Raw genomic sequence first — 24,036 nt, 5'->3', positions numbered from 1 at the left:
AGTATGATACTTGCTTCGGGTGTAAGTGACAACATGTCCTCTCCAACTTAAGACAAGGCTTTGTCTGAAACTTTTTCATGTAACAGACAAAGACATGTCTTAAGTTTTCCTTATTTTTATTACATTGCTTCCTTATATTTGTTATACATTTATTTTATCCCTTTTCAATTCACAGCATAAACGTCCAAACGTTTATATTCCCTTTCATAATTTTCTAAAACAATTTCTGTTTTAATGGTATGGGTGACATAAAAAATTTGAGACAAAGACATGTCTTAAGTTTTCCTTTTTTTTATTACATTACCTCCTTATATTTGTTATACATTTATTTTATCCCTTTTCAATTCACAGCATAAACGTCCAAACGTTTATATTCCCTTTCATAATTTTCTAAAAAAATTTCTGTTTTAATGGTATGGGTGACATAAAAAATTTCAGACACAGCCTTATCTTAAGTCGCAGAGCATATGTTGAGGGTTGCACATTTTTTGAATTTTTTTTTTCATTTTATCTTAGCATTTCTTTAAAAACTCAAACCTTAGCGTAAAGCAATTATCAAGTTTACTTCAAGATTTGAAAAAAACATTTTTTGAAAATTCTTCCCATTTTCATTGTTGGAGCTTGGATACGTTGCTTAAAAAGTCGGTAAATTTTTAATGTGTAGATATTCACACATGGCCTCCGGCGGTAAATTTGCAGGGTAGAGGCTGTGTTATATTGACTCCGGCGGTAAATTTGCAGGATAGAGGATATTAACGTTTTGCCTCCGGCGGTAAATAAGTAGTGTAGAATTTTTCACGCATTGCTTCCGGCTGTTTTTTTTTCAATATGTATATTCTTTAATTTTACTGTTTAGTTTTGTGTAAAAATTTTTTTTTTCGCGAAATTTTGACTTGTCTGAGTCATGGCTAACAAAAGCATCCGTAAAAAAAATTTATCCTTATAAAAAGTAAGGCTACAATTTCAATCGAACCATGTCAATCGAACCATGAATCTATTTATTTCCTAGCCAGTGCTATAACCATTATGCTATTTCAGATTAAAATTTAACCATTTAAAAAATATATATTTGTTTTGCCTCAACGCCGTGTTTTTTGCGTGAAAAATTTTCTATCACGATATATCGTCGGGACCGCACCTTGGCTGCGCGTACCCATCCCCTGAAACGCCGTTATTCACAATAAACGATGTAGGCGGGAGTGGGCTTGAACCACCATACTTGACATCTGAAAGCCAGAGCCATAGCCACAACACCGTCAGCTACTATTGTGTGACCTTTGCTAGATTCAATTGGCCTCCGGCGGTAAATTTGTAGGGTAGAGATGTTCACGCATTGCCTGACATAGGATATTCACGCTTGGCCTCCGGCGGTAAATTTGTAGGGTAGAGAAATCCCGCACGGCCTCCGGGGGTAAATTCGCAGGGTAGAGCGGCATAGCCTCCGGCGGTATCCTTGTAAGATAGATGTGATGACGTATTGCCTCCGGTGGTAAGCTCGACCAATCACAGCGTGCGCTCACACCTACAGACAAACAAACAGACAGATACACAAACAAACTCCTCCCCATTTTAGCCCTTTGCGCTTTATAGACAAGGGACTATTATATATAGCGCTACTAAGCGAAAGGTAAACGCGAAGATTACATATGTGCGATATATTTTATATCCAGTCAGATTTATTTTAGATATATTTTATTTATGAGAAAATTTATGAATGCTGAAAGTTGTTTTAGATATATATATTCGTTTTAGATCTAGCGCTATATATTAAGCGCGCATGGCGCTAAAAATAAATTGAAATTATCTTTCGCGCGATGATCTAAATTACGCGCAATTAATTCCATCATATTATAAAAGAGCGATATAAGCGCTAAAATAAATATTTAGCGCTACATATCATACAAACATAACGCGCATCGCAATCAAGTCAATTGCTCTTATAATTTATTTGTACTTAACTTGTGAACGAAGCGCTAAATTCGTAAATTTACGAAACGCACAAGCGCTGAAATAAATAGTTTGCGCTAATAAACGCGCATCGTATCAAATATTATTAAATGGGCGCGACAATGAAAACGATTGCGGTGACTTGTCGGACGAGTACCGAACGCTTGTCCGTTATTTTAGTGCTTATCACGGATCCGGCCATCCATTATTTTAGCGCTAAGTGCCGCCCGTCTGCTCAGTGAACAAAAAAAACAAAGTCAAATATTTCGCGCTAGATCTATATTGCTATATAAGCGAGCATGGCGCTAATAACGATAAATTTTTCCTTAACTTTTGAGGGATGCGATAAATTAATCGCAATCAAGTTTAATATAGTATAATTTATGAAACGAAGATAAACCGCTATAAAAAATCTTGAGCTTGAAAAATTACGAAGTCAAATAGGCTAATTCGTGCTAGATCTAGTGCTATGTAAGCGCGAATTGTGCTAATGTTTTTTTGATTAACTTGCGCACGTTGCGCTAAATTTATTCTAATTTATTTCATCCTATTATTTATGAAACGCGCAAGCACTGAAATAAATATTTAACGCTGCTTACCGCGCATCATAATCAAGTAGGCTAAATTGAACTGTCGCACTTCTGGCAAATTTCCGGCTGAAATAAATTGCGCCAAATTTTGAGCATCACACGTTACTTTATCGCTAAGCGTCGCCTGTCCACTGTTACAGAAGCTCGCTCCATGAAAATAATTACGTTAAATATTTCGCGCTAGATTTCTCGCTAATAAGCGTGCATGACGCTTATGATTTAATTAAGATTAACTTACGCACAATTTGCTATTTATTGTTATTTATTACTCTTTGCCATGAATTTTATCATAATAATAAAGAAAAAATTCATTTCTATTAAAAAAATTAATTCATATAGCTACTTAACGCGCATCGAATTAAAGTAAATACAACGGAAGCACATTCCGCAAAGTTTGGGCTGAAATTTATTGCGGTAATATTTCGCCGTTTAATTCCGGGATTGCAGTACTGCCCCTTTGCGACTACATGAACCACATGTGTGTCGTTGCAAGCAAGCGGTAGTCTCACTAGTCTGGCCAGCACGGAATTTAAGGGTAAAATATTATTTTTAGCACTTGCTCGTTTCTTAAATTTTATAATGATATTTATCGTGCGCTATTTAGCTTATCGCAAGCAAGTTGTCCAGATCATTAGTGCAATGCGCGCTTATGAGCTAGATCTAGCACGATATTTTTGAATTAATTATTTGCGCGGAGTGAGCCGCCTAAAACAGTATAGACAGGTGGTTCTTCGCTCAGAGACGGACATTAGCGCTAAAAAAGTCAAATAATTCGTGCTAGATTTGCGCTATGTCGCCTGTCCGCTATTTAAGGCTGCTGGCAAAGCGGAAATAACAGCATACACTTTTAAACGCGTAGTAGGCTTCTAATAATTTACTTGCGCTTCACTATAGCACGCGATGCCGGATGCGCTAGGCCTATACTTTATCGAAAATTCATTTCGTCAGATTTATTACGAAACGCGAAAGCGATTAAATAAATATGTTATTGCGCTACCTAACGCGCATCGCACTAAAATTTATTTAACAGGCGAGACAAGGAAAACGATTGTGGCGACAGCGGTCAGACGAGTAGCACACGCACCCGTCCGTTATTTAAGCGTAATCGTCGCCCATCCCGTTCTTGGCGGCTCACTGCACGAAAAATAACGAAGTCAATTATTTCGAGCAAGAATTAGGGCTATCTTTCTAAGCGCTCATGGCGCTAATGATTTATTTGTGCTTAACTTTTGCGGGATGCGCTAGACGTAGCGCTATCAAGTTCATTATATAATTTACGAAACCCGGATATCCAGGTAAAAAAATATTTAGCGCGAAATATAGATTAGTCAAATATTTTGCGCTAGATCTATAGACTGGATCTAGCGCGATGTAAGCTCGCATTGCGCTTGTCATTTACTTGTGATAAACTTGTGCACGATAAGCAAAATTTAGCGCGGTTATTTTCATTATTTTATTAGCGAAACGCGCAAACGCTAAATTAAATATTCTGCGCTACTTAAGGCTAACGCACATCGCATTTAAGTAAATTCAACAAGCGCGCTTCTCGCAAATTTTGGTTTTAAATTATAATTTGTTTTATTTATTGAGTAGCGAGGTCTCTCGGCCGTAAAGAAAAGCCGTCAACGACGGGTAGCCGATCAACCGGGACAGATCGACCGTCGTGAAACCCATAATCGGACTAATCTGTGTACGTGTCGTCGCCAGCAAGTGAATTTTATGATTAAAATATTAGCGGGATAAATTTCATATGAAAATTGATGAGAGAGCTCGTTTAGTGTGATGCGCGTTAAGTAGCGCACAAAATTTTTTTAATCGCGCGTAAGTTATGTAGAAGAAAAAAATTAGCGCAATGCGCGCTTAGTAGCGCTATAGATCTAGCGCGTTATTATTAAATTAATTATTTGTTTAGAGCGAGCCGCCCAAAACAGTAGACAGGCGGTACTTAGCGCTAAAATGGCGAACCGGCCCGCAATAATCGCTAAAAATAGACATGCGTGTGACTGTACATTTCTATAAGGCCAATAGATCAAATTACAGGCGCATTTTTAGCCTATGTGTATGCGTCTGCAAGATGCGCAAAATTTAGCGCCATTAATTTCAAGCCAAAATTTACGAGAAGTGCGCCCGTTCATTTTACTTAAATGCGATGTGCGTTAAGTGGCGCTAAGCGTTTCGTAAATTATATGTGAAATGTATTGCACAGAATTTAGCGCATCGCGCGTGCGTTAATCTCAATTAAATCATTTTCGACAAGCGCGCTTACATAGCGCTAGATCTAGCACGAAATATTTGACTTATCGATTTTTCGCTGAAAATATTTATTTTAGCTGGTTCTCCTCGTTTCGTAAATGCTATCAATGAACTTAATTGCGCTTCGTTTAGCGCAATTCACAAAAGTTAAACAAAATGCAATCATTATCGCCATGCACGCTTAGATTAGTGCTAGATCTAGCACAAAATATTCAACGAAACTGTTTATTGCTGTGCGAGCCGCTTAAAACAGATGACGGATTTCGCTTAGCGCTAAAATAACGGACGAACCCGCAATAAGCACTAAAATAATGAACGATCGTGCGCTACTCGTCTGCCCCGTGACCGCAATCGTATTCGTTGTCGCGTCCGTTTAATTAAATCGTGCGTGAATATCCTATGTCAGGCAATGCGTGAACATCTCTACCCTACAAATTTACCGCCGGAGGCTAATTGAATCTAGCAAAGGTTACACAATCTTAGCAGCTGACGGTGTAGTGGCTATGGCTCTGGCTTTCAGATGTCAAGTATGGTGGTTCAAGCCCACTCCCGTCTACATCGTTTATCGTGAATAACGTCGTTTCAGGGGATGGGTACGTGCAGCCAAGGTGCGGTCCCGACGATATATCGTGATAGAAAATTTTTCACGCAAAAAACACGGCGTTGACGCAAAACAAATATATATTTTTTAAATGATTAAGTTTTAATCTGAAATAGCATAATGGTTACAGCACTGGCTTGAAAATAAAGAGATTCATGGTTCAATATCAGTTATAGTCTTACTTTTTATAAGGATAAATTTTTTTTTTACGGATGCTTTTGTCAGCCATGACTCAGACAAGTCAAAATTTCGCGAAAAAAAAAAATTTACACCAAACTAAACAGTAAAATTAAAGAATATACATATTGAAAAAAAAACAGCCGGAAGCAATGCGTGAAAAATTCTACACTACTAATTTACCGCCGGAGGCAAAGCGTTAATATCCTCTATCCTGCAAATTTACCGCCGGAGTCAATATAACACAACCTCTACCCTGCAAATTTACCGCCGGAGGCCATGTGTGAATATCTACACATTAAAAATTTACCGACTTTTTAAGCAACGTATCCAAGCTCCAACAATGAAAATGGGAAGAATCTTCAAAAAATGTTTTTTTCAAATCTTGAAGTAAACTTGATAATTGCTTTACGCTAAGGTTTAAGTTTTTTAAAGAAATGCTAAGATAAAAAGAAAAAAATTCTCAAAATGTGCAACCCTCAACATGCTCTGCGACTTAAGAAAAAGTGTCTGAAATTTTTTATGTAACCCATACCATTGAAACAGAAATTTTTTTTTAATATAAACGTTTGGACGTTTATGCTGTGAATTGAAAAGGGATAAAATAAATGTATAACAAATATAAGGAGGCAATGTAATAAAAATAAGGAAAACTTAAGACATGTCTTTGTCTGAAATTTTTTATGTCACCCATACCATTAAAACAGAAATTTTTTTAAGAAAATTATGAAAGGGAATATAAACGTTTGGACGTTTATGCTGTGAATTGAAAATGGATAAAATAAATGTATAACAAATATAAGGAGGCAATGTAATAAAAATAAGGAAAACTTAAGACATGTCTTTGAATGTTACATGAAAAAGTTTCAGACAAAGGCTTGTCTTAAGTCGGAGAGGACATGTTGGTAAGTGATCCCGGGTTCAATTCCCGGATGGGCCCCAATTGTTTTACTTTTGGCACCGATCCCTGCCATTAGATATATCATGTGTTCTAAGGTACAGTCACGAGTCCCAAATGTTTTTTCCTAAGGAAATACCACAGCTTAACTTGGTATAGGGAATAGAGATCGTACGATAGGGATTCATTGATTCCACTCCTTAGACCAATTTTTTGGGCGGGAACCTCGGATGTTCTCTTTGATGTGTACTTTGGCTTACAACCAGGAGCAATTGCAAATGGATTGCTTATTCTTTGTTTGTAACTTTTCGCGCGCGCATTTCGAAATAGCCAAAATAACCGTTTGCGAGTGATCGTAGCAGGACTCGAACCTGCAATCTTCGGATCCGAAGTCCGACGCTTTATCCATTAGGCCACACGACCATTAACGTTGCCCGTAAGTGCACAATCATCGATTCCTTGCTATGCTACAACAGTTTGAGCAAAATTGACGTTGGCAGCGATGGGATTCGAACCCATGCCCCCGAAGAGACTGGTGCCTTAAACCAGCGCCTTGGACCGCTCGGCCACGCTACCACGTTTGCAATGTTAACATTCATCTAAGTAATACAATAAGAGTTTTACCATCTCAGCTGAAATATTGTAGGGGCTCATCCGGGATTTGAACCCGGGGCCTCTTACACCCAAAGCAAGAATCATACCACTAGACCAATAAGCCACCCAGCTTTTCTAACACCGTTTGTTGCCGGCTACAAATACTAGCCATTAATTGTGTCCCATTTTTGAGCTTTACATTTCATATTTACACGGTGATGTTGTCAACTTTCCATTGTAGATATGCGTACCCCATTAGTACATGTTGGATTTTCCATAACTACACTCTATTTTGAATATACATGACTATCAGCTTTATCTATTTTCTGTTGCCCACTCAATGCGTAATCCCAAGTGCTCTCCTTCGAGCAGGAGTTGAACCAGCGACCTATGGATTCCTTGCATTTTACATCGTGTCACTACAGTCCACCGCTCTACCAACTGAGCTATCGAAGGTTGTTTTCTTTCCGTCGAACATCGCAATATACTCCATTAACATGCGACAAAAGATCATGTTTTAAATCATCGAAATCACTGAGTTGAAGGAATCAGCACATGGCACTAAATTCCACCAAATTTAACGACAAATTTACATTGTAGTAGCAGTGCTGGTGACATCTGTTGGAAGTTTCCATGGTGTAATGGTTATCACATCAGACTTTGACTCTGATAATCTGAGTTCGATTCGCAGTGGGACCTTTTTTAATCCAATTTCTATCAATCGTGTTTATTTTTATGCACGACATTTGGATTGTAATAATAATAAAATAATTTTCGAATCAATAATGACAGATAACATTGGTCTAGTAGTATGATACTTGCTTCGGGTGTAAGTGATCCCGGGTTCAATTCCCGGATGGGCCCCAATTGTTTTACTTTCGGCACCGATCCCTGCCATTAGACACATCATGTGTTCTAAGGTACAGTCACGAGTCCCAAATGTTTTTTCCTAAGGAAATACCACAGCTTAATTTGGTATAGGGAATAGAGATCGTACGATAGGGATTCATTGATTCCACTCCTTAGACCATTTTTTTGGGCGGGAACCTCGGATGTTCTCTTTGATGTGTACTTTGGCTTACAACCAGGAGCAATTGCAAATGGATTGCTAATTCTTTGTTTGTAACTTTTCGCGCGCGCATTTCGAAATAGCCAAAATAACCGTTTGCGAGTGATCGTAGCAGGACTCGAACCTGCAATCTTCGGATCCGAAGTCCGACGCCTTATCCCTTAGGCCACACGACCATTAACGTTGCCCGTAAGTGCACAATCATCGATTCCTTGCTATGCTACAACATTTTGAGAAAAATTGACGTTGGCAGCGATGGGATTCGAACCCATGCCCCCGAAGAGACTGGTGCCTTAAACCAGCGCCTTGGACCGCTCGGCCACTCTACCACGTTTGAAATGTTAACATTCATCTAAATAATACAATAAGAGGTTTACCATCTCAGCTGAAATATTATAGGGGCTCATCCGGGATTTGAACCCCCTCTTACACCCAAAGCAAGAATCATACCACTAGACCAATGAGCCACACAACTTTTCTAACACCGTTTGTTGCCGGCTACAAATACTAGCCATTAATTGTGTCCCATTTTTGAGCTTTACATTTCATATTTACACGGTTACTCATTGGTCTAGTAGTATGATACTTGCTTCGGTTGTAAGTGATCCAGGGTTCAATTCCCGGATGGGCCCCAATTGTTTTACTTTTGGCACCGATCCCTGCCATTATACACATCATGTGTTCTAAGGTACAGTCACGAGTCCCAAATGTTTTTTCCTAAGGAAATACCACAGCTTAATTTGGTATAGGGAATAGAGATCGTACGATAGGGATTCATTGATTCCACTCCTTAGACCAATTTTTTGGGCGGGAACCTCGGATGTTCTCTTTGATGTGTACTTTGGCTTACAACCAGGAGCAATTGCAAATGGATTGCTAATTCTTTGTTTGTAACTTTTCGCGCGCGCATTTCGAAATAGCCAAAATAACCGTTTGCGAGTGATCGTAGCAGGACTCGAACCTGCAATCTTCGGATCCGAAGTCCGACGCCTTATCCATTAGGCCACACGACCATTAACATTGTCCGTAAGTGCACAATCATCGATTCCTTGCTATGCTACAACAGTTTGAGCAAAATTGACGTTGGCACAATGGGATTCGAACCCATGCCCCCGAAGAGACTGGTGCCTTAAACCAGCGCCTTGGACCGCTCGGCCACGCTACCACGTTTGCAATGTTAACATTCATCTAAATAATACAATAAGAGGTTTACCATCTCAGCTGAAATATTGTAGGGGCTCATCCGGGATTTGAACCCGGGGCCTCTTACACCCAAAGCAAGAATCATACCACTAGACCAATGAGCCACGCAACTTTTCTAACACCGTTTGTTGCCGGCTACAATTACTAACCATTAATTGTGTCCCATTTTTGAGCTATACATTTCATATTTACACGGTGATGTTGTCAACTTTCCGTTGTAGATATGCGTACCCCAATAGTACATGTTGGATTTTCCATTACTACACTCTATTTTGAATATACATGACTATCAGATTTATCTATTTTCTGTTGCCAACTCAATGCGTAATCACAAGTGCTCTCCTTCGAGCCGGAGTTGAACCAGCGACCTATGGATTCCTTGCATTTTACATCGTGTCACTACAGTCCACCGCTCTACCAACTGAGCTATCGAAGGTTGTTTTCTTTCCGTCGAACATCGCAATATACTCCATTAACATGCACCAAAAGATCATGTTTTAAATCATCGAAATCACTGAGTTGAAGGAATCAGCACATGGCCCTAAATTCCACCAAATTTAACGACAAATTTACATTGTAGTAGCAGTGCTGGTGACATCCGTTAGAAGGTTCCATGGTGTAATGGTTATCACATCAGACTTTGACTCTGATAATCTGAGTTCGATTCTCAGTGGGACCTTTTTTAATCCAATTTCTATCAATCGTGTTTATTTTTATGCACGACATTTGAATTGTAATAATAATAAAATAATTTTCGAATCAATAATGAAAGATAATAGGGCTCATTGGTCTAGTAGTATGATACTTGCTTCGGGTGTAAGTGATCCCGGGTTCAATTCCCGGATGGGCCCCAATTGTTTTACTTTTGGCACCGATCCCTGCCATTAGACACATCATGTGTTCTAAGGTACAGTCACGAGTCCCAAATGTTTTTTCCTAAGGAAATACCACAGCTTAATTTGGTATAGGGAATAGAGATCGTACGATAGGGATTCATTGATTCCACTCCTTAGACCAATTTTTTGGGCGGGAACCTCGGATGTTCTCTTTGATGTGTACTTTGGCTTACAACCAGGAGCAATTGCAAATGGATTGCTAATTCTTTGTTTGTAACTTTTCGCGCGCGCATTTCGAAATAGCCAAAATAACCGTTTACGAGTGATCGTAGCAGGACTCGAACCTTCAATCTTCGGATCCGAAGTCCGACGCCTTATCCATTAGGCCACACGACCATTAACGTTGCCGGTAAGTGCACAATCATCGATTCCTTGCTATGCTGCTTGAGCAAAATTGCCGATGGCAGCGATGGGATTCGAACCCATGCCCCCGAAGAGACTGGTGTCTTAAACCAGCGCCTTGGACCGCTCGGCCACTCTACCCATTTTGCAATGTTAACATTCATCTAAATAATACAATACGAGGTTTACCATCTCAGCTGAAATATTGTAGGGGCTCATCCGGGATTTGAACCCGGGGACTCTTACACCCAAAGCAAGAATCATACCACTACACCAATGAGCCACACAACTTTTCTAACACCGTTTGTTGCCGGCTACAATTACTAGCCATTAATTGTGTCCCATTTTTGAGCTATACATTTCATATTTACACGGTGATGTTGTCAACTTTCCGTTGTAGATATGCATACCCCAATAGTAATAATAATAATAATAATAATGTATTTCACTTAATATAGCGCCTTTTCCATTAACATGATCAAAGGCGCTTTCTTTCCCGACGAGCACGTTGATCAATTACATCTCTAAATGCAACAGTTATTAAATGGGTCTTCAGGCGAGAGCGGAACTGGGCTAGGGAAGACGCAATACGGACATTCTGAGGAAGAGAATTCCAAAGCTGGGGAGCATACGTCTTGAAGGACCGGCAGCCATAAGTATTGGTACGGGACTTCATTGAAATTAGTCTATCACAGGCCAAGCGAGAGGAGACAGGTAGACGGAGGAGGGACGACAAGTAACGAGGAGCCAGACAGTGAAGACAACGATACGTGAGCAGAGCAATTTTGAAATCAATTCGAAATGCAATAGGGAGCCAATGGAGATCGAGGAGAATAGGAGAAATCGGGTCGCACTTTTTCGCGCCTTTGATGAGACGAGCCGCTGCATTCTGGACACGCTGGAGACGATCTAGTGATGACTTCGGCAGTCCCACTAGGAGAGAGTTGCAGTAGTCTAGTTGAGTGATGACAAAGGCATGAATAAGTTGAGCAAGTGCGGACTCGGTGAGGAATTTTCTTATTTGAGAAATTCTCCTCAGATGGTAGAAAGCCTTCTTGCAAGCCGAACGAACTTGAGCATCCATGGTGAGGTGCGAGTCAAGTATCACACCAAGACTTCTCACTGTAGAGACCGGTCGAATATCAGCGTCGCCAACAGTCAGGAAATAAGGAGCAGGTTCAACACCCACATGCTTGGAGTACACCAACATGACTTCAGTCTTCGAGTCGTTGTATTTGATCATGTTTTGCGCACCCCATCTCCTCGTTTCAGCTATGCAGGCAGATAGAGGAGAAAAAGCTCGCCGTTGATCAGCACCATCTTTGGAGATCCGAAATGATACATATTTCTGGTCGTCATCGGCATACTGATGATCAGAGATACCATAGCTGGTAGATATTTCATGGATCGGGGTGGTGTATAGGATATACAGGACAGGACCGAGCACAGACCCTTGAGGAACACCAGAGGGGAGAAGAAGAGCAGATGAAAATTGGCCTGACACACTGACAGATTGACGCCGATCCGAAAGGTAAGATTGAAACCATGCTAGCGTGGGGCCACAAATACCAAATTTAGCAGAAAGCCGAGCAATAAGGATCTGATGGTCAACAAGGTCAAAAGCAGCACTCTGATCAAGGAAGGCAACAACAGTAGCTACATCTTTTTCGTCAGCAGAAACAAGTAAATCATTACAGACTTTCAAAAGAGCAGTTTCAGTAGAGTGAAACGGCCTGTAGGCCAACTGCACGGGGACGAAGAGAGACTCAGATTCAGTTTCCAGATAATCATGAAGTTGTCTAACGATAGTATATTTTGGATTTTCCATTACTACACTCTATTTTGAATATACATGACTATCAGCTTTATCTATTTTCTGTTGCCCACTCAATGCGTAATCACAAGTGCTCTACTTCGAACCGGAGTTGAACCAGCGACCTATGGATTCCTTGCATTTTACATCGTGTCACTACAGTCCACCGCTCTACCAACTGAGCTATCGAAGGTTGTTTTTTTTTCCGTCGAACATCGCAATATACCCCATTAACATGCACCAAAAGATCTGTTTTAAATCATCGAAATCACTGAGTTGAAGGAATCAGCACATGGCACTAAATTCCACCAAATTTTTCGACAAATTTACATTGTAGTAGCAGTGCTGGTGACATCCGTTGGAAGGTTCCATGGTGTAATGGTTATCACATCAGACTTTGACTCTGATAATCTGAGTTCGATTCTCAGTGGAACCTTTTTTAATCCAATTTCTATCAATCGTGTTTATTTTTATGCACGACATTTGGATTGTAATAATAATAAAATAATTTTCGAACAATGAAAGATAATAGGGCTCATTGGTCTAGTAGTATGATTCTTGCTTTGGGTGTAAGAGGCCCCGGGTTCAAATCCCGGATGAGCCCCCACAATATTTCAGCTGAGATGGTAAACCTCTTATTGTATTATTTAGATGAATGTTAACATTGCAAACGTGGTAGCGTGGCCGAGCGGTCTAAGGCGCTGGTTTAAGGCACCAGTCTCTTCGGGGGCATGGGTTCGAATCCCATCGCTGCCAACGTCAATTTTGCTCAAACTGTTGTAGCATAGCAAGGAATCGATGATTGTGCACTTACCGGCAACGTTAATGGTCGTGTGGCCTAATGGATAAGGCGTCGGACTTCGGATCCGAAGATTCCAGGTTCGAGTCCTGCTACGATCACTCGCAAACGGTTATTTTGGCTATTTCGAAATGCGCGCGCGAAAAGTTACAAACAAAGAATTAGCAATCCATTTGCAATTGCTCCTGGTTGTAAGCCAAAGTACACATCAAAGAGAACATCCGAGGTTCCCGCCCAAAAAATTGGTCTAAGGAGTGGAATCAATGAATCCCTATCGTACGATCTCTATTCCCTATACCAAATTAAGCTGTGGTATTTCCTTAGGAAAAAACATTTGGGACTCGTGACTGTACCTTAGAACACATGATGTGTCTAATGGCAGGGATCGGTGCCAAAATAAAACGGTGTAAATTTGGTGTAAACTGAGTGTAAAACTGAGTGTAAGGGAGTGTAAACACCTTGCAGAATTTCCACGATTACACTATGGCGTAAAAAAGTGTAATTCGGAGTGTAGAAAGTTTGGTGTGGAAGCGAGTTCTGAGCGAACGAAACGGGGGAAATTTCTTAGCGCTAGCGAAGCGAGGTGGAGATGTTTGCCAGTTTTCAGCTTTGTTTATAACAAGTTGTATTAGGAAATAAAGCGAAGCGGATCGAATTACGAATCATTTTCTTATAAAAATTGAATTTCATCTTGATTAATCAATACATTTCGTCTCATCAAGGAAAACATGAAATTGATAATATTTCCTCCAGTATTATTAGCATTTACAGCAACACTTGGGGCTTCAGCAGATACTCCATATTGATAATCACCATCTTTAAATATATTCCATCATCAATATTATCATCTGAAAAATTCATTGTTGTATTTAGACTATTATTTTTTAATCCAAATGTTTCACAATAAAACCAATTTTTTTGATATGTTATTTGATTACATAATACTCAATTATCTAGATATTTTCTCATTTCTCGATATTCATCTCCTGTTACATTTGAAGACCAAAAACTTCCTGGTGGTTTTATAGATGAATTTGGATTATAACAAGCTAATTTATAATATGTCAATGGTCTCGCACCCATACTTGTTTGAATATATTGTACTTTTGATCCATTTATATTTGAATGATCATAGAATATTGTACTGATTCATTTCCATTATAAACTACATATAACAATCTTTTTAATTTTTATCTTACACCTTTTGGTAGATTAATTTTTATTTGAGATGTATTTCGAAGACCAACTTGTCTTCAAGTCGTAGTAAATGGAATTGATAATACTAATTTTCCTAAAAGAACACTCAATGATTGACGAATAAATTCATTCTGTTCTAAAGCTAAATACAAATTTATATTATTAACATCAAAACCAGAAATAATAAGAGCTGCAAAAACACTATTAGCAACCTTACCAGCACTTATAATAACTGAAGTACCTTGAGGATTTGCAACAGTAGCACAATAATAACCAATTCTATTTGTATATTAACTTTGAAATCTTAAAAACATTTCTCTTGCAAATATAACATTTTTATCCATACCCACAATAGTATCAACAAAGAACTAAAAGGTAATTATCTATTTATTGTAATAGAATCGCCAGGAACACCAATAATTAATGATTTAATATCTGTTTGAAATGGTGCAGGTGATAGTGTATTCATAGTACCAGTAACAGCTGCAGTTTCAACACCAACAGATGCGATAGGTATTCGATCGATTAAAAAAGGAAGAAGATTTTTATCACTAACATACAGGATACAATATATGATTATATCATTATTTAAATAAACATCCTTCGTTGTTCTGATTGGTCTAACAGTATTTACATATCGATAAACATAATAAATATCAGCTAAATTTAGACCTCCGCCATCACCAAAAGTCATTGAATTACAAAAATCCATTCCATTTTCAAAAAAACAAGAACAGTGTTGGCAGCATATGCTGCCCATCTATTTTCTGACGAAATTGGAAAAGTGTAAATATAAGTAATATATGATTTTGATAAATTATATACACTTCTTTATGGTAATTTAAATTCTATTAATGATGAAGAAGAAGGATTGAAAGGAATGCTAGTTCCAGCAGCATTATTCATTGATCTTAGCAAATCTATTTTTAATAATAAAACCTCTAGAATCTTAATAAATATTTGTATTTCGAATAAGCCCCATTTTTTTTATCTACTATAGTCTAAGGTTATTTTTCTAATTTTTTAAATAAATATTTCATAAAATTATATATATTTTCAAAGAAAGTTTCTCTTTTATACATTAGAACAGTAAATATCATATTCCGTCCATTTAAATCTACTACATTATTATTTTCATCAGTTAATGTGAAATTAGCAACTTCATTCTTTACATTTCTCATTTATTTACTATAACCTTCTATATCAGGACATAAATAAACAATATTACTCAACTGATTTGAATTTCCATTATAAATAGCTTGCAAAACATCTGAATCTCCTCCATCGACTATATCACTTCTTAAAAATAATGTATTCTCATTGATAAACTTAACTACATTAGTTAAATTTAAAGTGATTGTACATCTCAATATTTATTTATTTATTTTATTCAATTTCTATAGCGCACTTTACAACTACATGATCAAATGACGCTTTAGGTAGAGTCACTCAAGAAAATATGTACAATTTGGGTCATTTATAACATTTACTGAACAAATAGGATTTCAACAGAGTTTTAAAATTCTTCAGCTCCGTCATTTTCTTGATGTTATCCGGCAGGTCGTTCCACAGCCTCGGACCCATTCTTGAGAATGTGCGCGAGCCATAGAGCCCAGGTTTTCCTGGTGGGACAGCTAGATCACTAGAAAACGACGATCTGAGGGTCCGTGGTGGGTTGTAACGCTCAATCAGGGATGACAAATATGGAGGGGCATATCCATGCAGACACTTAAAGGCCAAAACCAAACACTTAAAGCTGATGCGCTCGTTGACTGGCAGCCAACGCAGGGTTTTGAGATGGTTGGAAACAGGATCAAACCTCCTCGCTCCGACAATCAATCTGGCAGCAGCGTTTTGGACTCTCTGCAGTCTCAGGATCTGTTCCTTTGGAAGACCAGCAAACAGCGAGTTGGCGTAGTCCAGTCGGGAAAGAACCATAGCTTGAACCAAGGTTTTCGCCGCATGTGGTGACAGGTATTTCCTGATTTTTCCCAGTGTGCGAATGTGAAAAAATGCTGACTTGCACACGCTGTTGATATGCGGGATCATGGTCAAATTGCTGTCGAAGATCACTCCAAGATTTTTCACCACTAGAGAAGGTTGAACCAAGTCATCTCCAACCTGAAGAGGTAGATTTTCAATCAGCTTGGATCGGTTCGGAGTCGATGTGTAGAGAAGTTCGCTCTTACACACGTTAAGCTTCACCCGATTTGCAGTAAACCAAGTTTCCGAGCGCGCTGCACAACTTGCCATCATGCTTAGGGCCGATAGCTGTTGAGATGGAGCGGGACGGAGTCGAAAGCCAATCCGGAGCTGAGTGTCATCAGAGAACTGACCCATCTTCAGAACGTTTAGGCCACCGTTGTTAAGATTGGTACCTTCTAGCACCGACGAAAGAGGATTCGCGTAGGCGAGGTAAAGAAGCGGGCCAAGTACAGAGCCCTGTGGGACCCCCGAAGTTAGAGTGACGCTGTCAGATGGCAGAGCATTCACAACAACAGACTGAGAACGGCCGTCAAGATAGGAGGAAAACCAATCCAGGGCAACTCCCGATACTCCACAGTGAGATGAAAGTCTCTGCATCAAGATGGTATGATCGATGGTGTCGAACGCAGCGCTAAGATCCAAAAGAAGAAGTGCAGCACCATCCCCACGATCCGCCGCAGCCAGTAGATCCTCACAAATACATAAAAGTGCTGTTTCGGTTGAATGATTCAAACGGTATGCCGACTGATGGACGGACAGTATAGAATTGGCCGAAAAATGTTCATGAATCTGAGCAGCGACAACCCGTTCAATGAGTTTCGATATGTACGACAAATTAGAAACGGGTCTGTAATTTGAGAGCTCTTCAGGATCAAGGGAAGGTTTCTTCAACAAGGGAGTAACCAGTGCATGTTTCATCTTTGGAGGGAAGGCGCCGGACGAAAGTGAAAGATTGATAATCCTAGTGATTGGATCCACCAACACGTGTAATACCTTCTTCAGGAGCCAAGTTGGTAGTGGGTCCAGACTGCAGGATTTTGTTGGTGAAGACACGATTATAGCTTTGACACTATCTGGGCTGACCGGTTTAAACACGTGAAGGCGGTCGGACTCACGTCTGGATGAAAGGAACTGAGCATCTTTGAGGAATGGATGGTCTTGATTGTCCACTGACGCGGCAGCCGCATCGATTCCAAGTCTGATCGTCATGATTTTTTGGCGAAAAAAATCGCTAAACTTCGTGGCAAGGTCATGGCCAGACGAGTGGGATGGAAGTGGAGACATTGTTGGCTTGCCAGTCAGAGTACTGACGAGACGAAAGAGAGATCTCTGATCACCCAAGCACTCCATCACCTTTGCGTTCAGGTAGCCAGTCTTCTCACGTTTCAGAAGAAAAGCATGCATGGAACAGCATTCACGAAAAATCCGTAAATGAACATTGAGTCCAGACTTCCGCCAGACACGCTCAGTCTTTCTAAGCTTAGATCGATGCAAGCGAATCTCGCCAGTCAGCCATGGGGCTCTATGTCGAAGAGTTATAGTCTTCGTACGCAAAGGTGCATGCTTCAGAAGTAATTCACCAATCCCCATGTCGTATTGGTCAACGAGACTCTCAAGAGAGAGAGCAGGGTCACACAGCAAAGGTAGACATTTGAGATCATTGACAAAATCTTCAATGTTGATTGACTTGAACGATCTGTACGACACCGTTTTCGTAGGATGTAGAGGGCGCTTAAGGTTCAAAGAGCAACTGATGGCAAAGTGATCGCTGAAAAGTCCTGCTAGTGACACTTCTGAAATGAGATCGTCGGAGGCACGAGTAAGAACTAGATCTAAAGTATGCCCTTTGTCGTGTGTCGCCACGTTGACTAGTTGCACAAGACCGAACGAGTCGATCAGGTCGAGAAAACTGCAGGCCGATGGATTCAGTGGTGAATCAACGTGAAAATTGAAATCCCCAACTATTACAAGCTTTTCGCGAGATGAGACGATTCCCTCCAGAAGTAGACCAAATTCAGACATGAACGCTTGAACTTGCTCGCGATCCTGCTTCGGTGGACGGTAGATAATGAGCAAACGGAAATTTTGGCTTGAGGATCGCAAGGAGACTAACAAGTGAAGGCACTCGAAAGAGATGGAAACCGGCTCACTCTGGCGTTTAACATCGATGGTGTTTTTGTAAAAAAGAGCCACGCCCCCGCCCTGTTTACCCGACCTCCGCGGATTATGAATCGAAGCGAAGCCTTCGGGGCAGAGAGAAAGAGCAATCGCATCACCACGATCAACAGTTAGCCAAGTTTCAGTTACCGCCAACAGATCGAGATTATTGGTGTCAATGTGGTCGATCAGAAGTTCCGCTTTCGACGCAACAGAGCGCGCATTAACAAGGCCAAGCTTTGCACTATCAGCTGGTTTCCGGGTTAAGTAACCTTTACGTCGCCCTCTCCTGGTGGGAAGGCGTAACAGCAGACCACACTCACGCAGGGCCCTGTAGTCGGTGGCACTGACCCTCAGGGGATTTGCACAGATGTTGCCGAAACCCATAATGGACGTCACCCAGTAGCAGTACAGATAAACAAAGGCAAAATCACAAATGCTAATAAGAAATATTAGCGCCCAGATAAAGCCTTAAAACCACTGAAAACACATGCACGAACCATTCACAAACTCTGTAGTAACAAACACTGTCCAGATAAACGAAAGTAAATGACCACAAACACAAAAATTTGAGAGACAACAATATTGGTGCAGCCATCAAATGGCGCGACTCAGATAAATCAATACTTGAATTAAAAACTAAAGTACTAATACCTTTTTCAAATCCAAACTGTTCAAATAGTACATTGTCTATTTTGATTGCAACGCTATCATTCATATTGATTGGTTTAACTGAAATAGTCAACTTACCTGTAGCAGTACTTGTGTAACTATTTGGTTAAGTCATAATATACTTATACTTTCCAGTTACAGAACTCAATAGTTGAGATAGAACATTACAAAATGAATTCAAATTATAATTTCCAATTGGAATAGCTACTTTATAACTCACTCCATTTTCAATCAATGTAAAGGTATTAGATCCATTCTGAATCAAGTAATATGAAATTGGAATACATTGATTAATACAAATTGTGTCATACTCTACATTGAATGGAATTTCCATTTTTATAGCAAAACTACCATTACTCCCACTAAGTATTTTATCTGAATCGATATATATATATATATATAAGACATTTTTTTCTTCATTATAATACATTTAAAGATATATATTCTCAGTCTAATATCTGTATTCCTGAATAGTCTCTGAATAGTCTCTATAATAAAGATATCGATCACAAACACCTTATCATTCAGAAGAAGATGATGATGAATTTGAAATAGTATCTAAAAGAAAACCTAAAAAGACATCATCGTCTTATAAAGAACCATCTTATTAAGAAATTTTCAGTAAATGAGTTATCACTTACAGTAGAAAGGAGTAAACAAAATAATAAACCAACAACGAAAACAATTATAAAAGCTAGTACCTAAAGCTGTTGAAAAGAAAGAAACAGAAATATTATCTTCTTTTTTAAAATAAAATTTTCTCTGTTTAGATTATAGATTATAGATTATTGATTATAGATTATAGATTATAGATTATAGATTATAGATTATAGAAATGTTTACAACTAATGAAATTATTAAAAGAAGTATTCAAAAATAAAATTGACATTGAATTTAAATTCATAACAACAATTTTATCATTTTTTAAAAATGATACTCGTTTTTACAAAGAGAATAAACCAACACTTGATCATAATCTATTTGAATTCATAATAGAAGAAAGCAAAAAAGTATATCTGAATGTTATTTTTGTAAAACTACAAACTATTGTATATCATGAACCTGAATATAATCCATTACCTGATTCTGATTCTGATTCTGATTCTGATATTGATTCTGATTCTGATTATGATTATGAAACAGAATCGGAATCATATATAGTTTTAATATATAGTTTTAATATAAAGAAATTTTTCTTCTATCCTAATATTAATAATATTACTGAATACGTAATCGGACGCCGACTCACGTGCGTTCAGCATTTTCATCACATTTATTCTCTAACGTAGTACAGGACGCAACTTTCAGCGCCAGAAGTCTAATGAGCACGCACGTTGCTTGGAAGTTAGAGGCAGTTGTAAAGTGTGCGTCGAGCGATTGATTGATGCGCGCTTACGGTAGACACGCGAGAGAGACCTAATACGCGCATCATCCATTATTTCCATCTTATTAAATATATGTAAGCTGAACAATATTCATAATAAAACCGATATTTTAACATGTTAAAAATGCAGAAGTTTTATGAAAACATATGTGAACGCATAAGATAACTTTTCTTGAGCTTATTTTCTCTAATTTCGTTTGTTTTCAGTTTTCAACTGATATTCAAACTGTCTTACTTCATAGTTTAATTTTTCGCTGCGAAAAGAATCTTGAAAGATGCCTCCGAAGTTCAAGTGGAACTGCTGAAGCGCCGGGTCACGGTCCCGTCTGTCCGTTTGCTATCCTTGGAAACAACGGCCCCATCAACGGGTTGCCACCTTTGGTGCCGCAACATCCGGGGCCACCCTCTTTTGGCCACGTTTCGGGTGGACTGCCGCATCGACAGCATCAGCAGCAGCAGCAACAACAACAACAGCGGCAGCAAAAACAACAACAGCAGCAGCAAAAAAAAAAACAACAGCAGCAGCAACAACAACAACAGCAGCAGCAGCAACAACAACAACAGCAGCAACAGCAACAACAACAACAACAACTACAGCCGCAGTTGAGCGCACCGCAGTTGCTGGGTGAGCTATCAACCTAAACCCCGAACTGGCGGCACAAATTCAGGCCGCTTTCGGGATGCAGGCGACTCCAATGGTCCCACAAAAACAAGCGCCAGGGGTTCCGAGGTTCGCTTTGGAAAGTAAACAGCAGCTATGGGCTGCGGTTGCCCAGGCCCCAATAACGATCAAGCTTCTAGCCAAAACGTTACTTCGTCACGGTGCAGAAGAAGCCCTCGTAAAAATCTTTGCGGACGCTTCACACCATGAGCATGCGCCCTTATCGCATGCTCTGGACCTGATAGGTGCTTCAGCGCCTGATTGGTGCGACGAAATCCGATCTTGGGGGAAGAAATAATGCTGAAGGTGCGTCTCCTGAGAGCAAACGAACAGGTTGGCAAGGACCGCAAGTGGCAGAAGACTTCGAACGGTAATGATTTATTTTCTTCCGACGACGATGATGGCGACGACCGCGAGCCAGATGACGACACTTCGCGCAACCGAAGAAGTTGGATGATTTCTCGATAAATATTCTGACCTCCGATCTAATGGATCGGACCGGCGCTGGCCTTACTAGGGCCAGGCTGAGGTCGTTGCAAGAGCAAGTCTGGGCGGCGAAGCCGCTAGACGTGCGCTTTCAATTAATGAATAAAAATCGCGATTGGCGCGATAAGCGGCTACCGGCCTGCAGCGAAGATCTCGTAGTCCAGGCACTCGCTGACTCAGGCGTAGCGAACAGCGTTGTGCAGCTATCGGCTGTGGGCAAAGACGTCATCCAGATGAAAAAGATCTTGGAGGAAGCCGAGAAGACGCATACCGGGCCTTTGATGCGGAGCACATTCGCTGCATGCTCTTCTCGGCGTACGTACTGTATCTCCGCGTGAACGTGCCGACGACGATTGTTCAGGTCTTGAAACAAGAATATGACGTCGCTGTAGCACGTGACGCATACTTTTCCGATATGGAAAGCAACGCGCGCACTCACTACTCAGCGGAGGTTGTCCGTACAAAGGCGGAGTAGGAAGCCGCAGGAGGTGGAAAGACCGCGGCTACTGGTCAGCGTACTGGGGATCAAAAAGACCGCGACGATAAATACATTCGATAATTGCAATGGCGCATCAAAAACCTGGAGTCGCGGGATCGCCAGGGATCCTGGCACTATGGCAGCAGTAACAAGCCTCAGGAAAGAAAGTTTGATCTATTGGATCTTTCTAAACATTTTGTTGAGGTCGGATCATCTCAAGAAGGATCAGCGCGAGAGGCGCTAGCAATACCAGCGGCCAATGACTTCAAGCGAGTCAATTCGAATTTCGAATTTAAATTTAGAGCGAGTCACAGGCTCGCAATACTTCTAAACAGACCGAATAGTATGATTGGTGACCTGAAAGGCATACGATGCTACAGGGACATAAAACAGATTTTTGAAACGGAAGGCTTCACATGCTCCTTGTGCAGAAAGAAGGGGCATGGGCAGGAATTATGTCCATTCTTAATTGAGAAACAGGACTTAGATAGTCTATCAGCTCCTTTCAGAGCCGGTTATGAGTTGCTAATATCTTTGGATAGGATAGAACCAGTGGAGGTCGATTGTAGCATTCAGTGGCAGGACGATCACAGGAGTCACGCCAAGCGGATTCTTCTGTTTAAGTCGAATTTTCTTAGCAAGAATAACGAGTTACTGGCTCGTGTTCTTAACGCAGCTAGTCTCTCGGGTTCGGATGACCTAATCCAAGAACTTACGGAGTGGTCCTTGTTGACTAAATTGGTCAGATGGAAAGTTGCAGGAGCAAATAATTTCCAATTAGCTATGTTAGGCCTAGGGTTCAAAATCCGCCCTGCGGTTCCCGTACCAGAGGTACAGTTTGGCAACAGCGCCCTGAGTGCAGAGCATTTATCGTTCGTAAGGGATGATATATCGTCTAGGCTACAGAAGGGTCAATTTATGGTCGTTGACAAGAGCTTCGCTAAATTGATTCACCCAATATCTGTGGCCACCAAAAAAGGGTCGACGAAACTAAGACTGATCATGGACAAAAGGTTCATTAATTTTTGCTTACCACACGTCACCTTCACGATTGACACATTGTCCAATGCAGTCCCCGATTTAATTATAATTGGGAAGGATGAACTGTTATTTTCCTTTGATTTGGAGGATGCGTATCTGAATGTGCGAATGCACTCAAATTCGATTCCTTACCTATGATTCGAGTTCGAAGGTAAGGTATACGCTTGCACAAGGTTGTTTTTCGGGTTCTCGCTAGCACCGCTGGTGCTCGCAAAACAGTAAGAATGCTAGTAGACTTATGTGCCAAGCAAGTGATTAAGTTAATCTTCTATATTAACGACTTCTTATGTGCTGCAAACAAATCGTTCGCGGAAGAGCAAAGTCCTTTGACGAAGTGGATGCTTGACTTCTTATAGCTGAAGTACTCGGAGAAGAAGTCGGTATGGAAACCAACCACGGAGTTGGAGTTTCTTGGGCTAATTCTTAATTCCGAATTTAAAGTGCCGCATGGAAAACTTTCTCTATTCCAAAGTTTGTTGGTAAGCTTTTGAGTAAAGCGAGATAGGTCAGTGCTCACGATACCGAATCGGTGGAGGTCAGCCTGAACGACATACAGAAGATCTTATGATCTCTGCAGTTCTTTAGTTTGGCTTTAGAGCCGGCTAAGATACTCAGTAGGAGCCTACAGCACCTCACGAAGGGTGCAACTGGCAAGCATACTAGAGTGCGACTCTCCGAATCGGCGCTAAGTGAACTTAGGTTCTGGCATTCGGAAGAGTGTTGGAGTTGGAACGGGAAATCCTTCAGGTCTAGGTTGGACCTGGATTTAGAGTTCCCTCCAATAAGCTTGAA

At 40.3% G+C, this 24,036-nt stretch overlaps 1 protein-coding gene and 19 non-coding genes across 20 annotated transcripts; 6 read left to right on the top strand and 14 right to left on the bottom strand.

The window, feature by feature from the left end:
* Positions 1-6,816: 6,816 nt before the first annotated feature.
* Trnar-ucg lies at positions 6,817-6,889 on the bottom strand. The gene has a single exon. It is a non-coding gene; the product is annotated as a tRNA-Arg (tRNA).
* Positions 6,890-6,960: 71 nt separating this feature from the next.
* Positions 6,961-7,042, bottom strand: Trnal-aag. The gene has a single exon. It is a non-coding gene; the product is annotated as a tRNA-Leu (tRNA).
* A 70-nt stretch (positions 7,043-7,112) lies between these two features.
* On the bottom strand, positions 7,113-7,184 carry Trnap-ugg. Its single transcript has one exon. It is a non-coding gene; the product is annotated as a tRNA-Pro (tRNA).
* A 236-nt stretch (positions 7,185-7,420) lies between these two features.
* Trnay-gua lies at positions 7,421-7,516 on the bottom strand. The gene is made up of 2 exons: positions 7,480-7,516; positions 7,421-7,456 (listed from the first exon to the last, which is right to left on the bottom strand). It is a non-coding gene; the product is annotated as a tRNA-Tyr (tRNA).
* A 716-nt stretch (positions 7,517-8,232) lies between these two features.
* Positions 8,233-8,305, bottom strand: Trnar-ucg. Its single transcript has one exon. It is a non-coding gene; the product is annotated as a tRNA-Arg (tRNA).
* Positions 8,306-8,376: 71 nt separating this feature from the next.
* Positions 8,377-8,458, bottom strand: Trnal-aag. Its single transcript has one exon. It is a non-coding gene; the product is annotated as a tRNA-Leu (tRNA).
* Positions 8,459-9,069: 611 nt separating this feature from the next.
* Positions 9,070-9,142, bottom strand: Trnar-ucg. The gene has a single exon. It is a non-coding gene; the product is annotated as a tRNA-Arg (tRNA).
* A 70-nt stretch (positions 9,143-9,212) lies between these two features.
* Trnal-aag lies at positions 9,213-9,295 on the bottom strand. The gene has a single exon. It is a non-coding gene; the product is annotated as a tRNA-Leu (tRNA).
* A 69-nt stretch (positions 9,296-9,364) lies between these two features.
* Positions 9,365-9,436, bottom strand: Trnap-ugg. The gene has a single exon. It is a non-coding gene; the product is annotated as a tRNA-Pro (tRNA).
* A 236-nt stretch (positions 9,437-9,672) lies between these two features.
* Positions 9,673-9,768, bottom strand: Trnay-gua. The gene is made up of 2 exons: positions 9,732-9,768; positions 9,673-9,708 (listed from the first exon to the last, which is right to left on the bottom strand). It is a non-coding gene; the product is annotated as a tRNA-Tyr (tRNA).
* Positions 9,769-9,939: 171 nt separating this feature from the next.
* Positions 9,940-10,011, top strand: Trnaq-uug. The gene has a single exon. It is a non-coding gene; the product is annotated as a tRNA-Gln (tRNA).
* A 100-nt stretch (positions 10,012-10,111) lies between these two features.
* On the top strand, positions 10,112-10,183 carry Trnap-cgg. The gene has a single exon. It is a non-coding gene; the product is annotated as a tRNA-Pro (tRNA).
* Positions 10,184-10,491: 308 nt separating this feature from the next.
* Positions 10,492-10,564, bottom strand: Trnar-ucg. Its single transcript has one exon. It is a non-coding gene; the product is annotated as a tRNA-Arg (tRNA).
* Positions 10,565-10,629: 65 nt separating this feature from the next.
* Trnal-aag lies at positions 10,630-10,711 on the bottom strand. The gene has a single exon. It is a non-coding gene; the product is annotated as a tRNA-Leu (tRNA).
* Positions 10,712-12,480: 1,769 nt separating this feature from the next.
* Trnay-gua lies at positions 12,481-12,576 on the bottom strand. Its single transcript has 2 exons — positions 12,540-12,576; positions 12,481-12,516 (listed from the first exon to the last, which is right to left on the bottom strand). It is a non-coding gene; the product is annotated as a tRNA-Tyr (tRNA).
* Positions 12,577-12,747: 171 nt separating this feature from the next.
* Trnaq-uug lies at positions 12,748-12,819 on the top strand. The gene has a single exon. It is a non-coding gene; the product is annotated as a tRNA-Gln (tRNA).
* Positions 12,820-12,915: 96 nt separating this feature from the next.
* On the top strand, positions 12,916-12,987 carry Trnap-ugg. Its single transcript has one exon. It is a non-coding gene; the product is annotated as a tRNA-Pro (tRNA).
* Positions 12,988-13,057: 70 nt separating this feature from the next.
* Trnal-aag lies at positions 13,058-13,139 on the top strand. The gene has a single exon. It is a non-coding gene; the product is annotated as a tRNA-Leu (tRNA).
* A 71-nt stretch (positions 13,140-13,210) lies between these two features.
* On the top strand, positions 13,211-13,283 carry Trnar-ucg. Its single transcript has one exon. It is a non-coding gene; the product is annotated as a tRNA-Arg (tRNA).
* A 2,569-nt stretch (positions 13,284-15,852) lies between these two features.
* Positions 15,853-18,909, bottom strand: LOC124203502. The gene has a single exon (XM_046600177.1). It carries the CDS (start codon positions 18,907-18,909, stop codon positions 15,853-15,855), a length of 3,057 nt encoding a protein of 1,018 aa, XP_046456133.1.
* Between the last annotated feature and the right edge of the window lie 5,127 nt (positions 18,910-24,036).

Source organism: Daphnia pulex, chromosome 10, assembly GCF_021134715.1.
Source record: "Daphnia pulex isolate KAP4 chromosome 10, ASM2113471v1".
Classification (NCBI taxonomy): domain Eukaryota; kingdom Metazoa; phylum Arthropoda; class Branchiopoda; order Diplostraca; family Daphniidae; genus Daphnia; species Daphnia pulex.
Note: the sequence above shows the minus strand (reverse complement) of the source record. Positions and strands in the feature narration are given on the sequence as shown.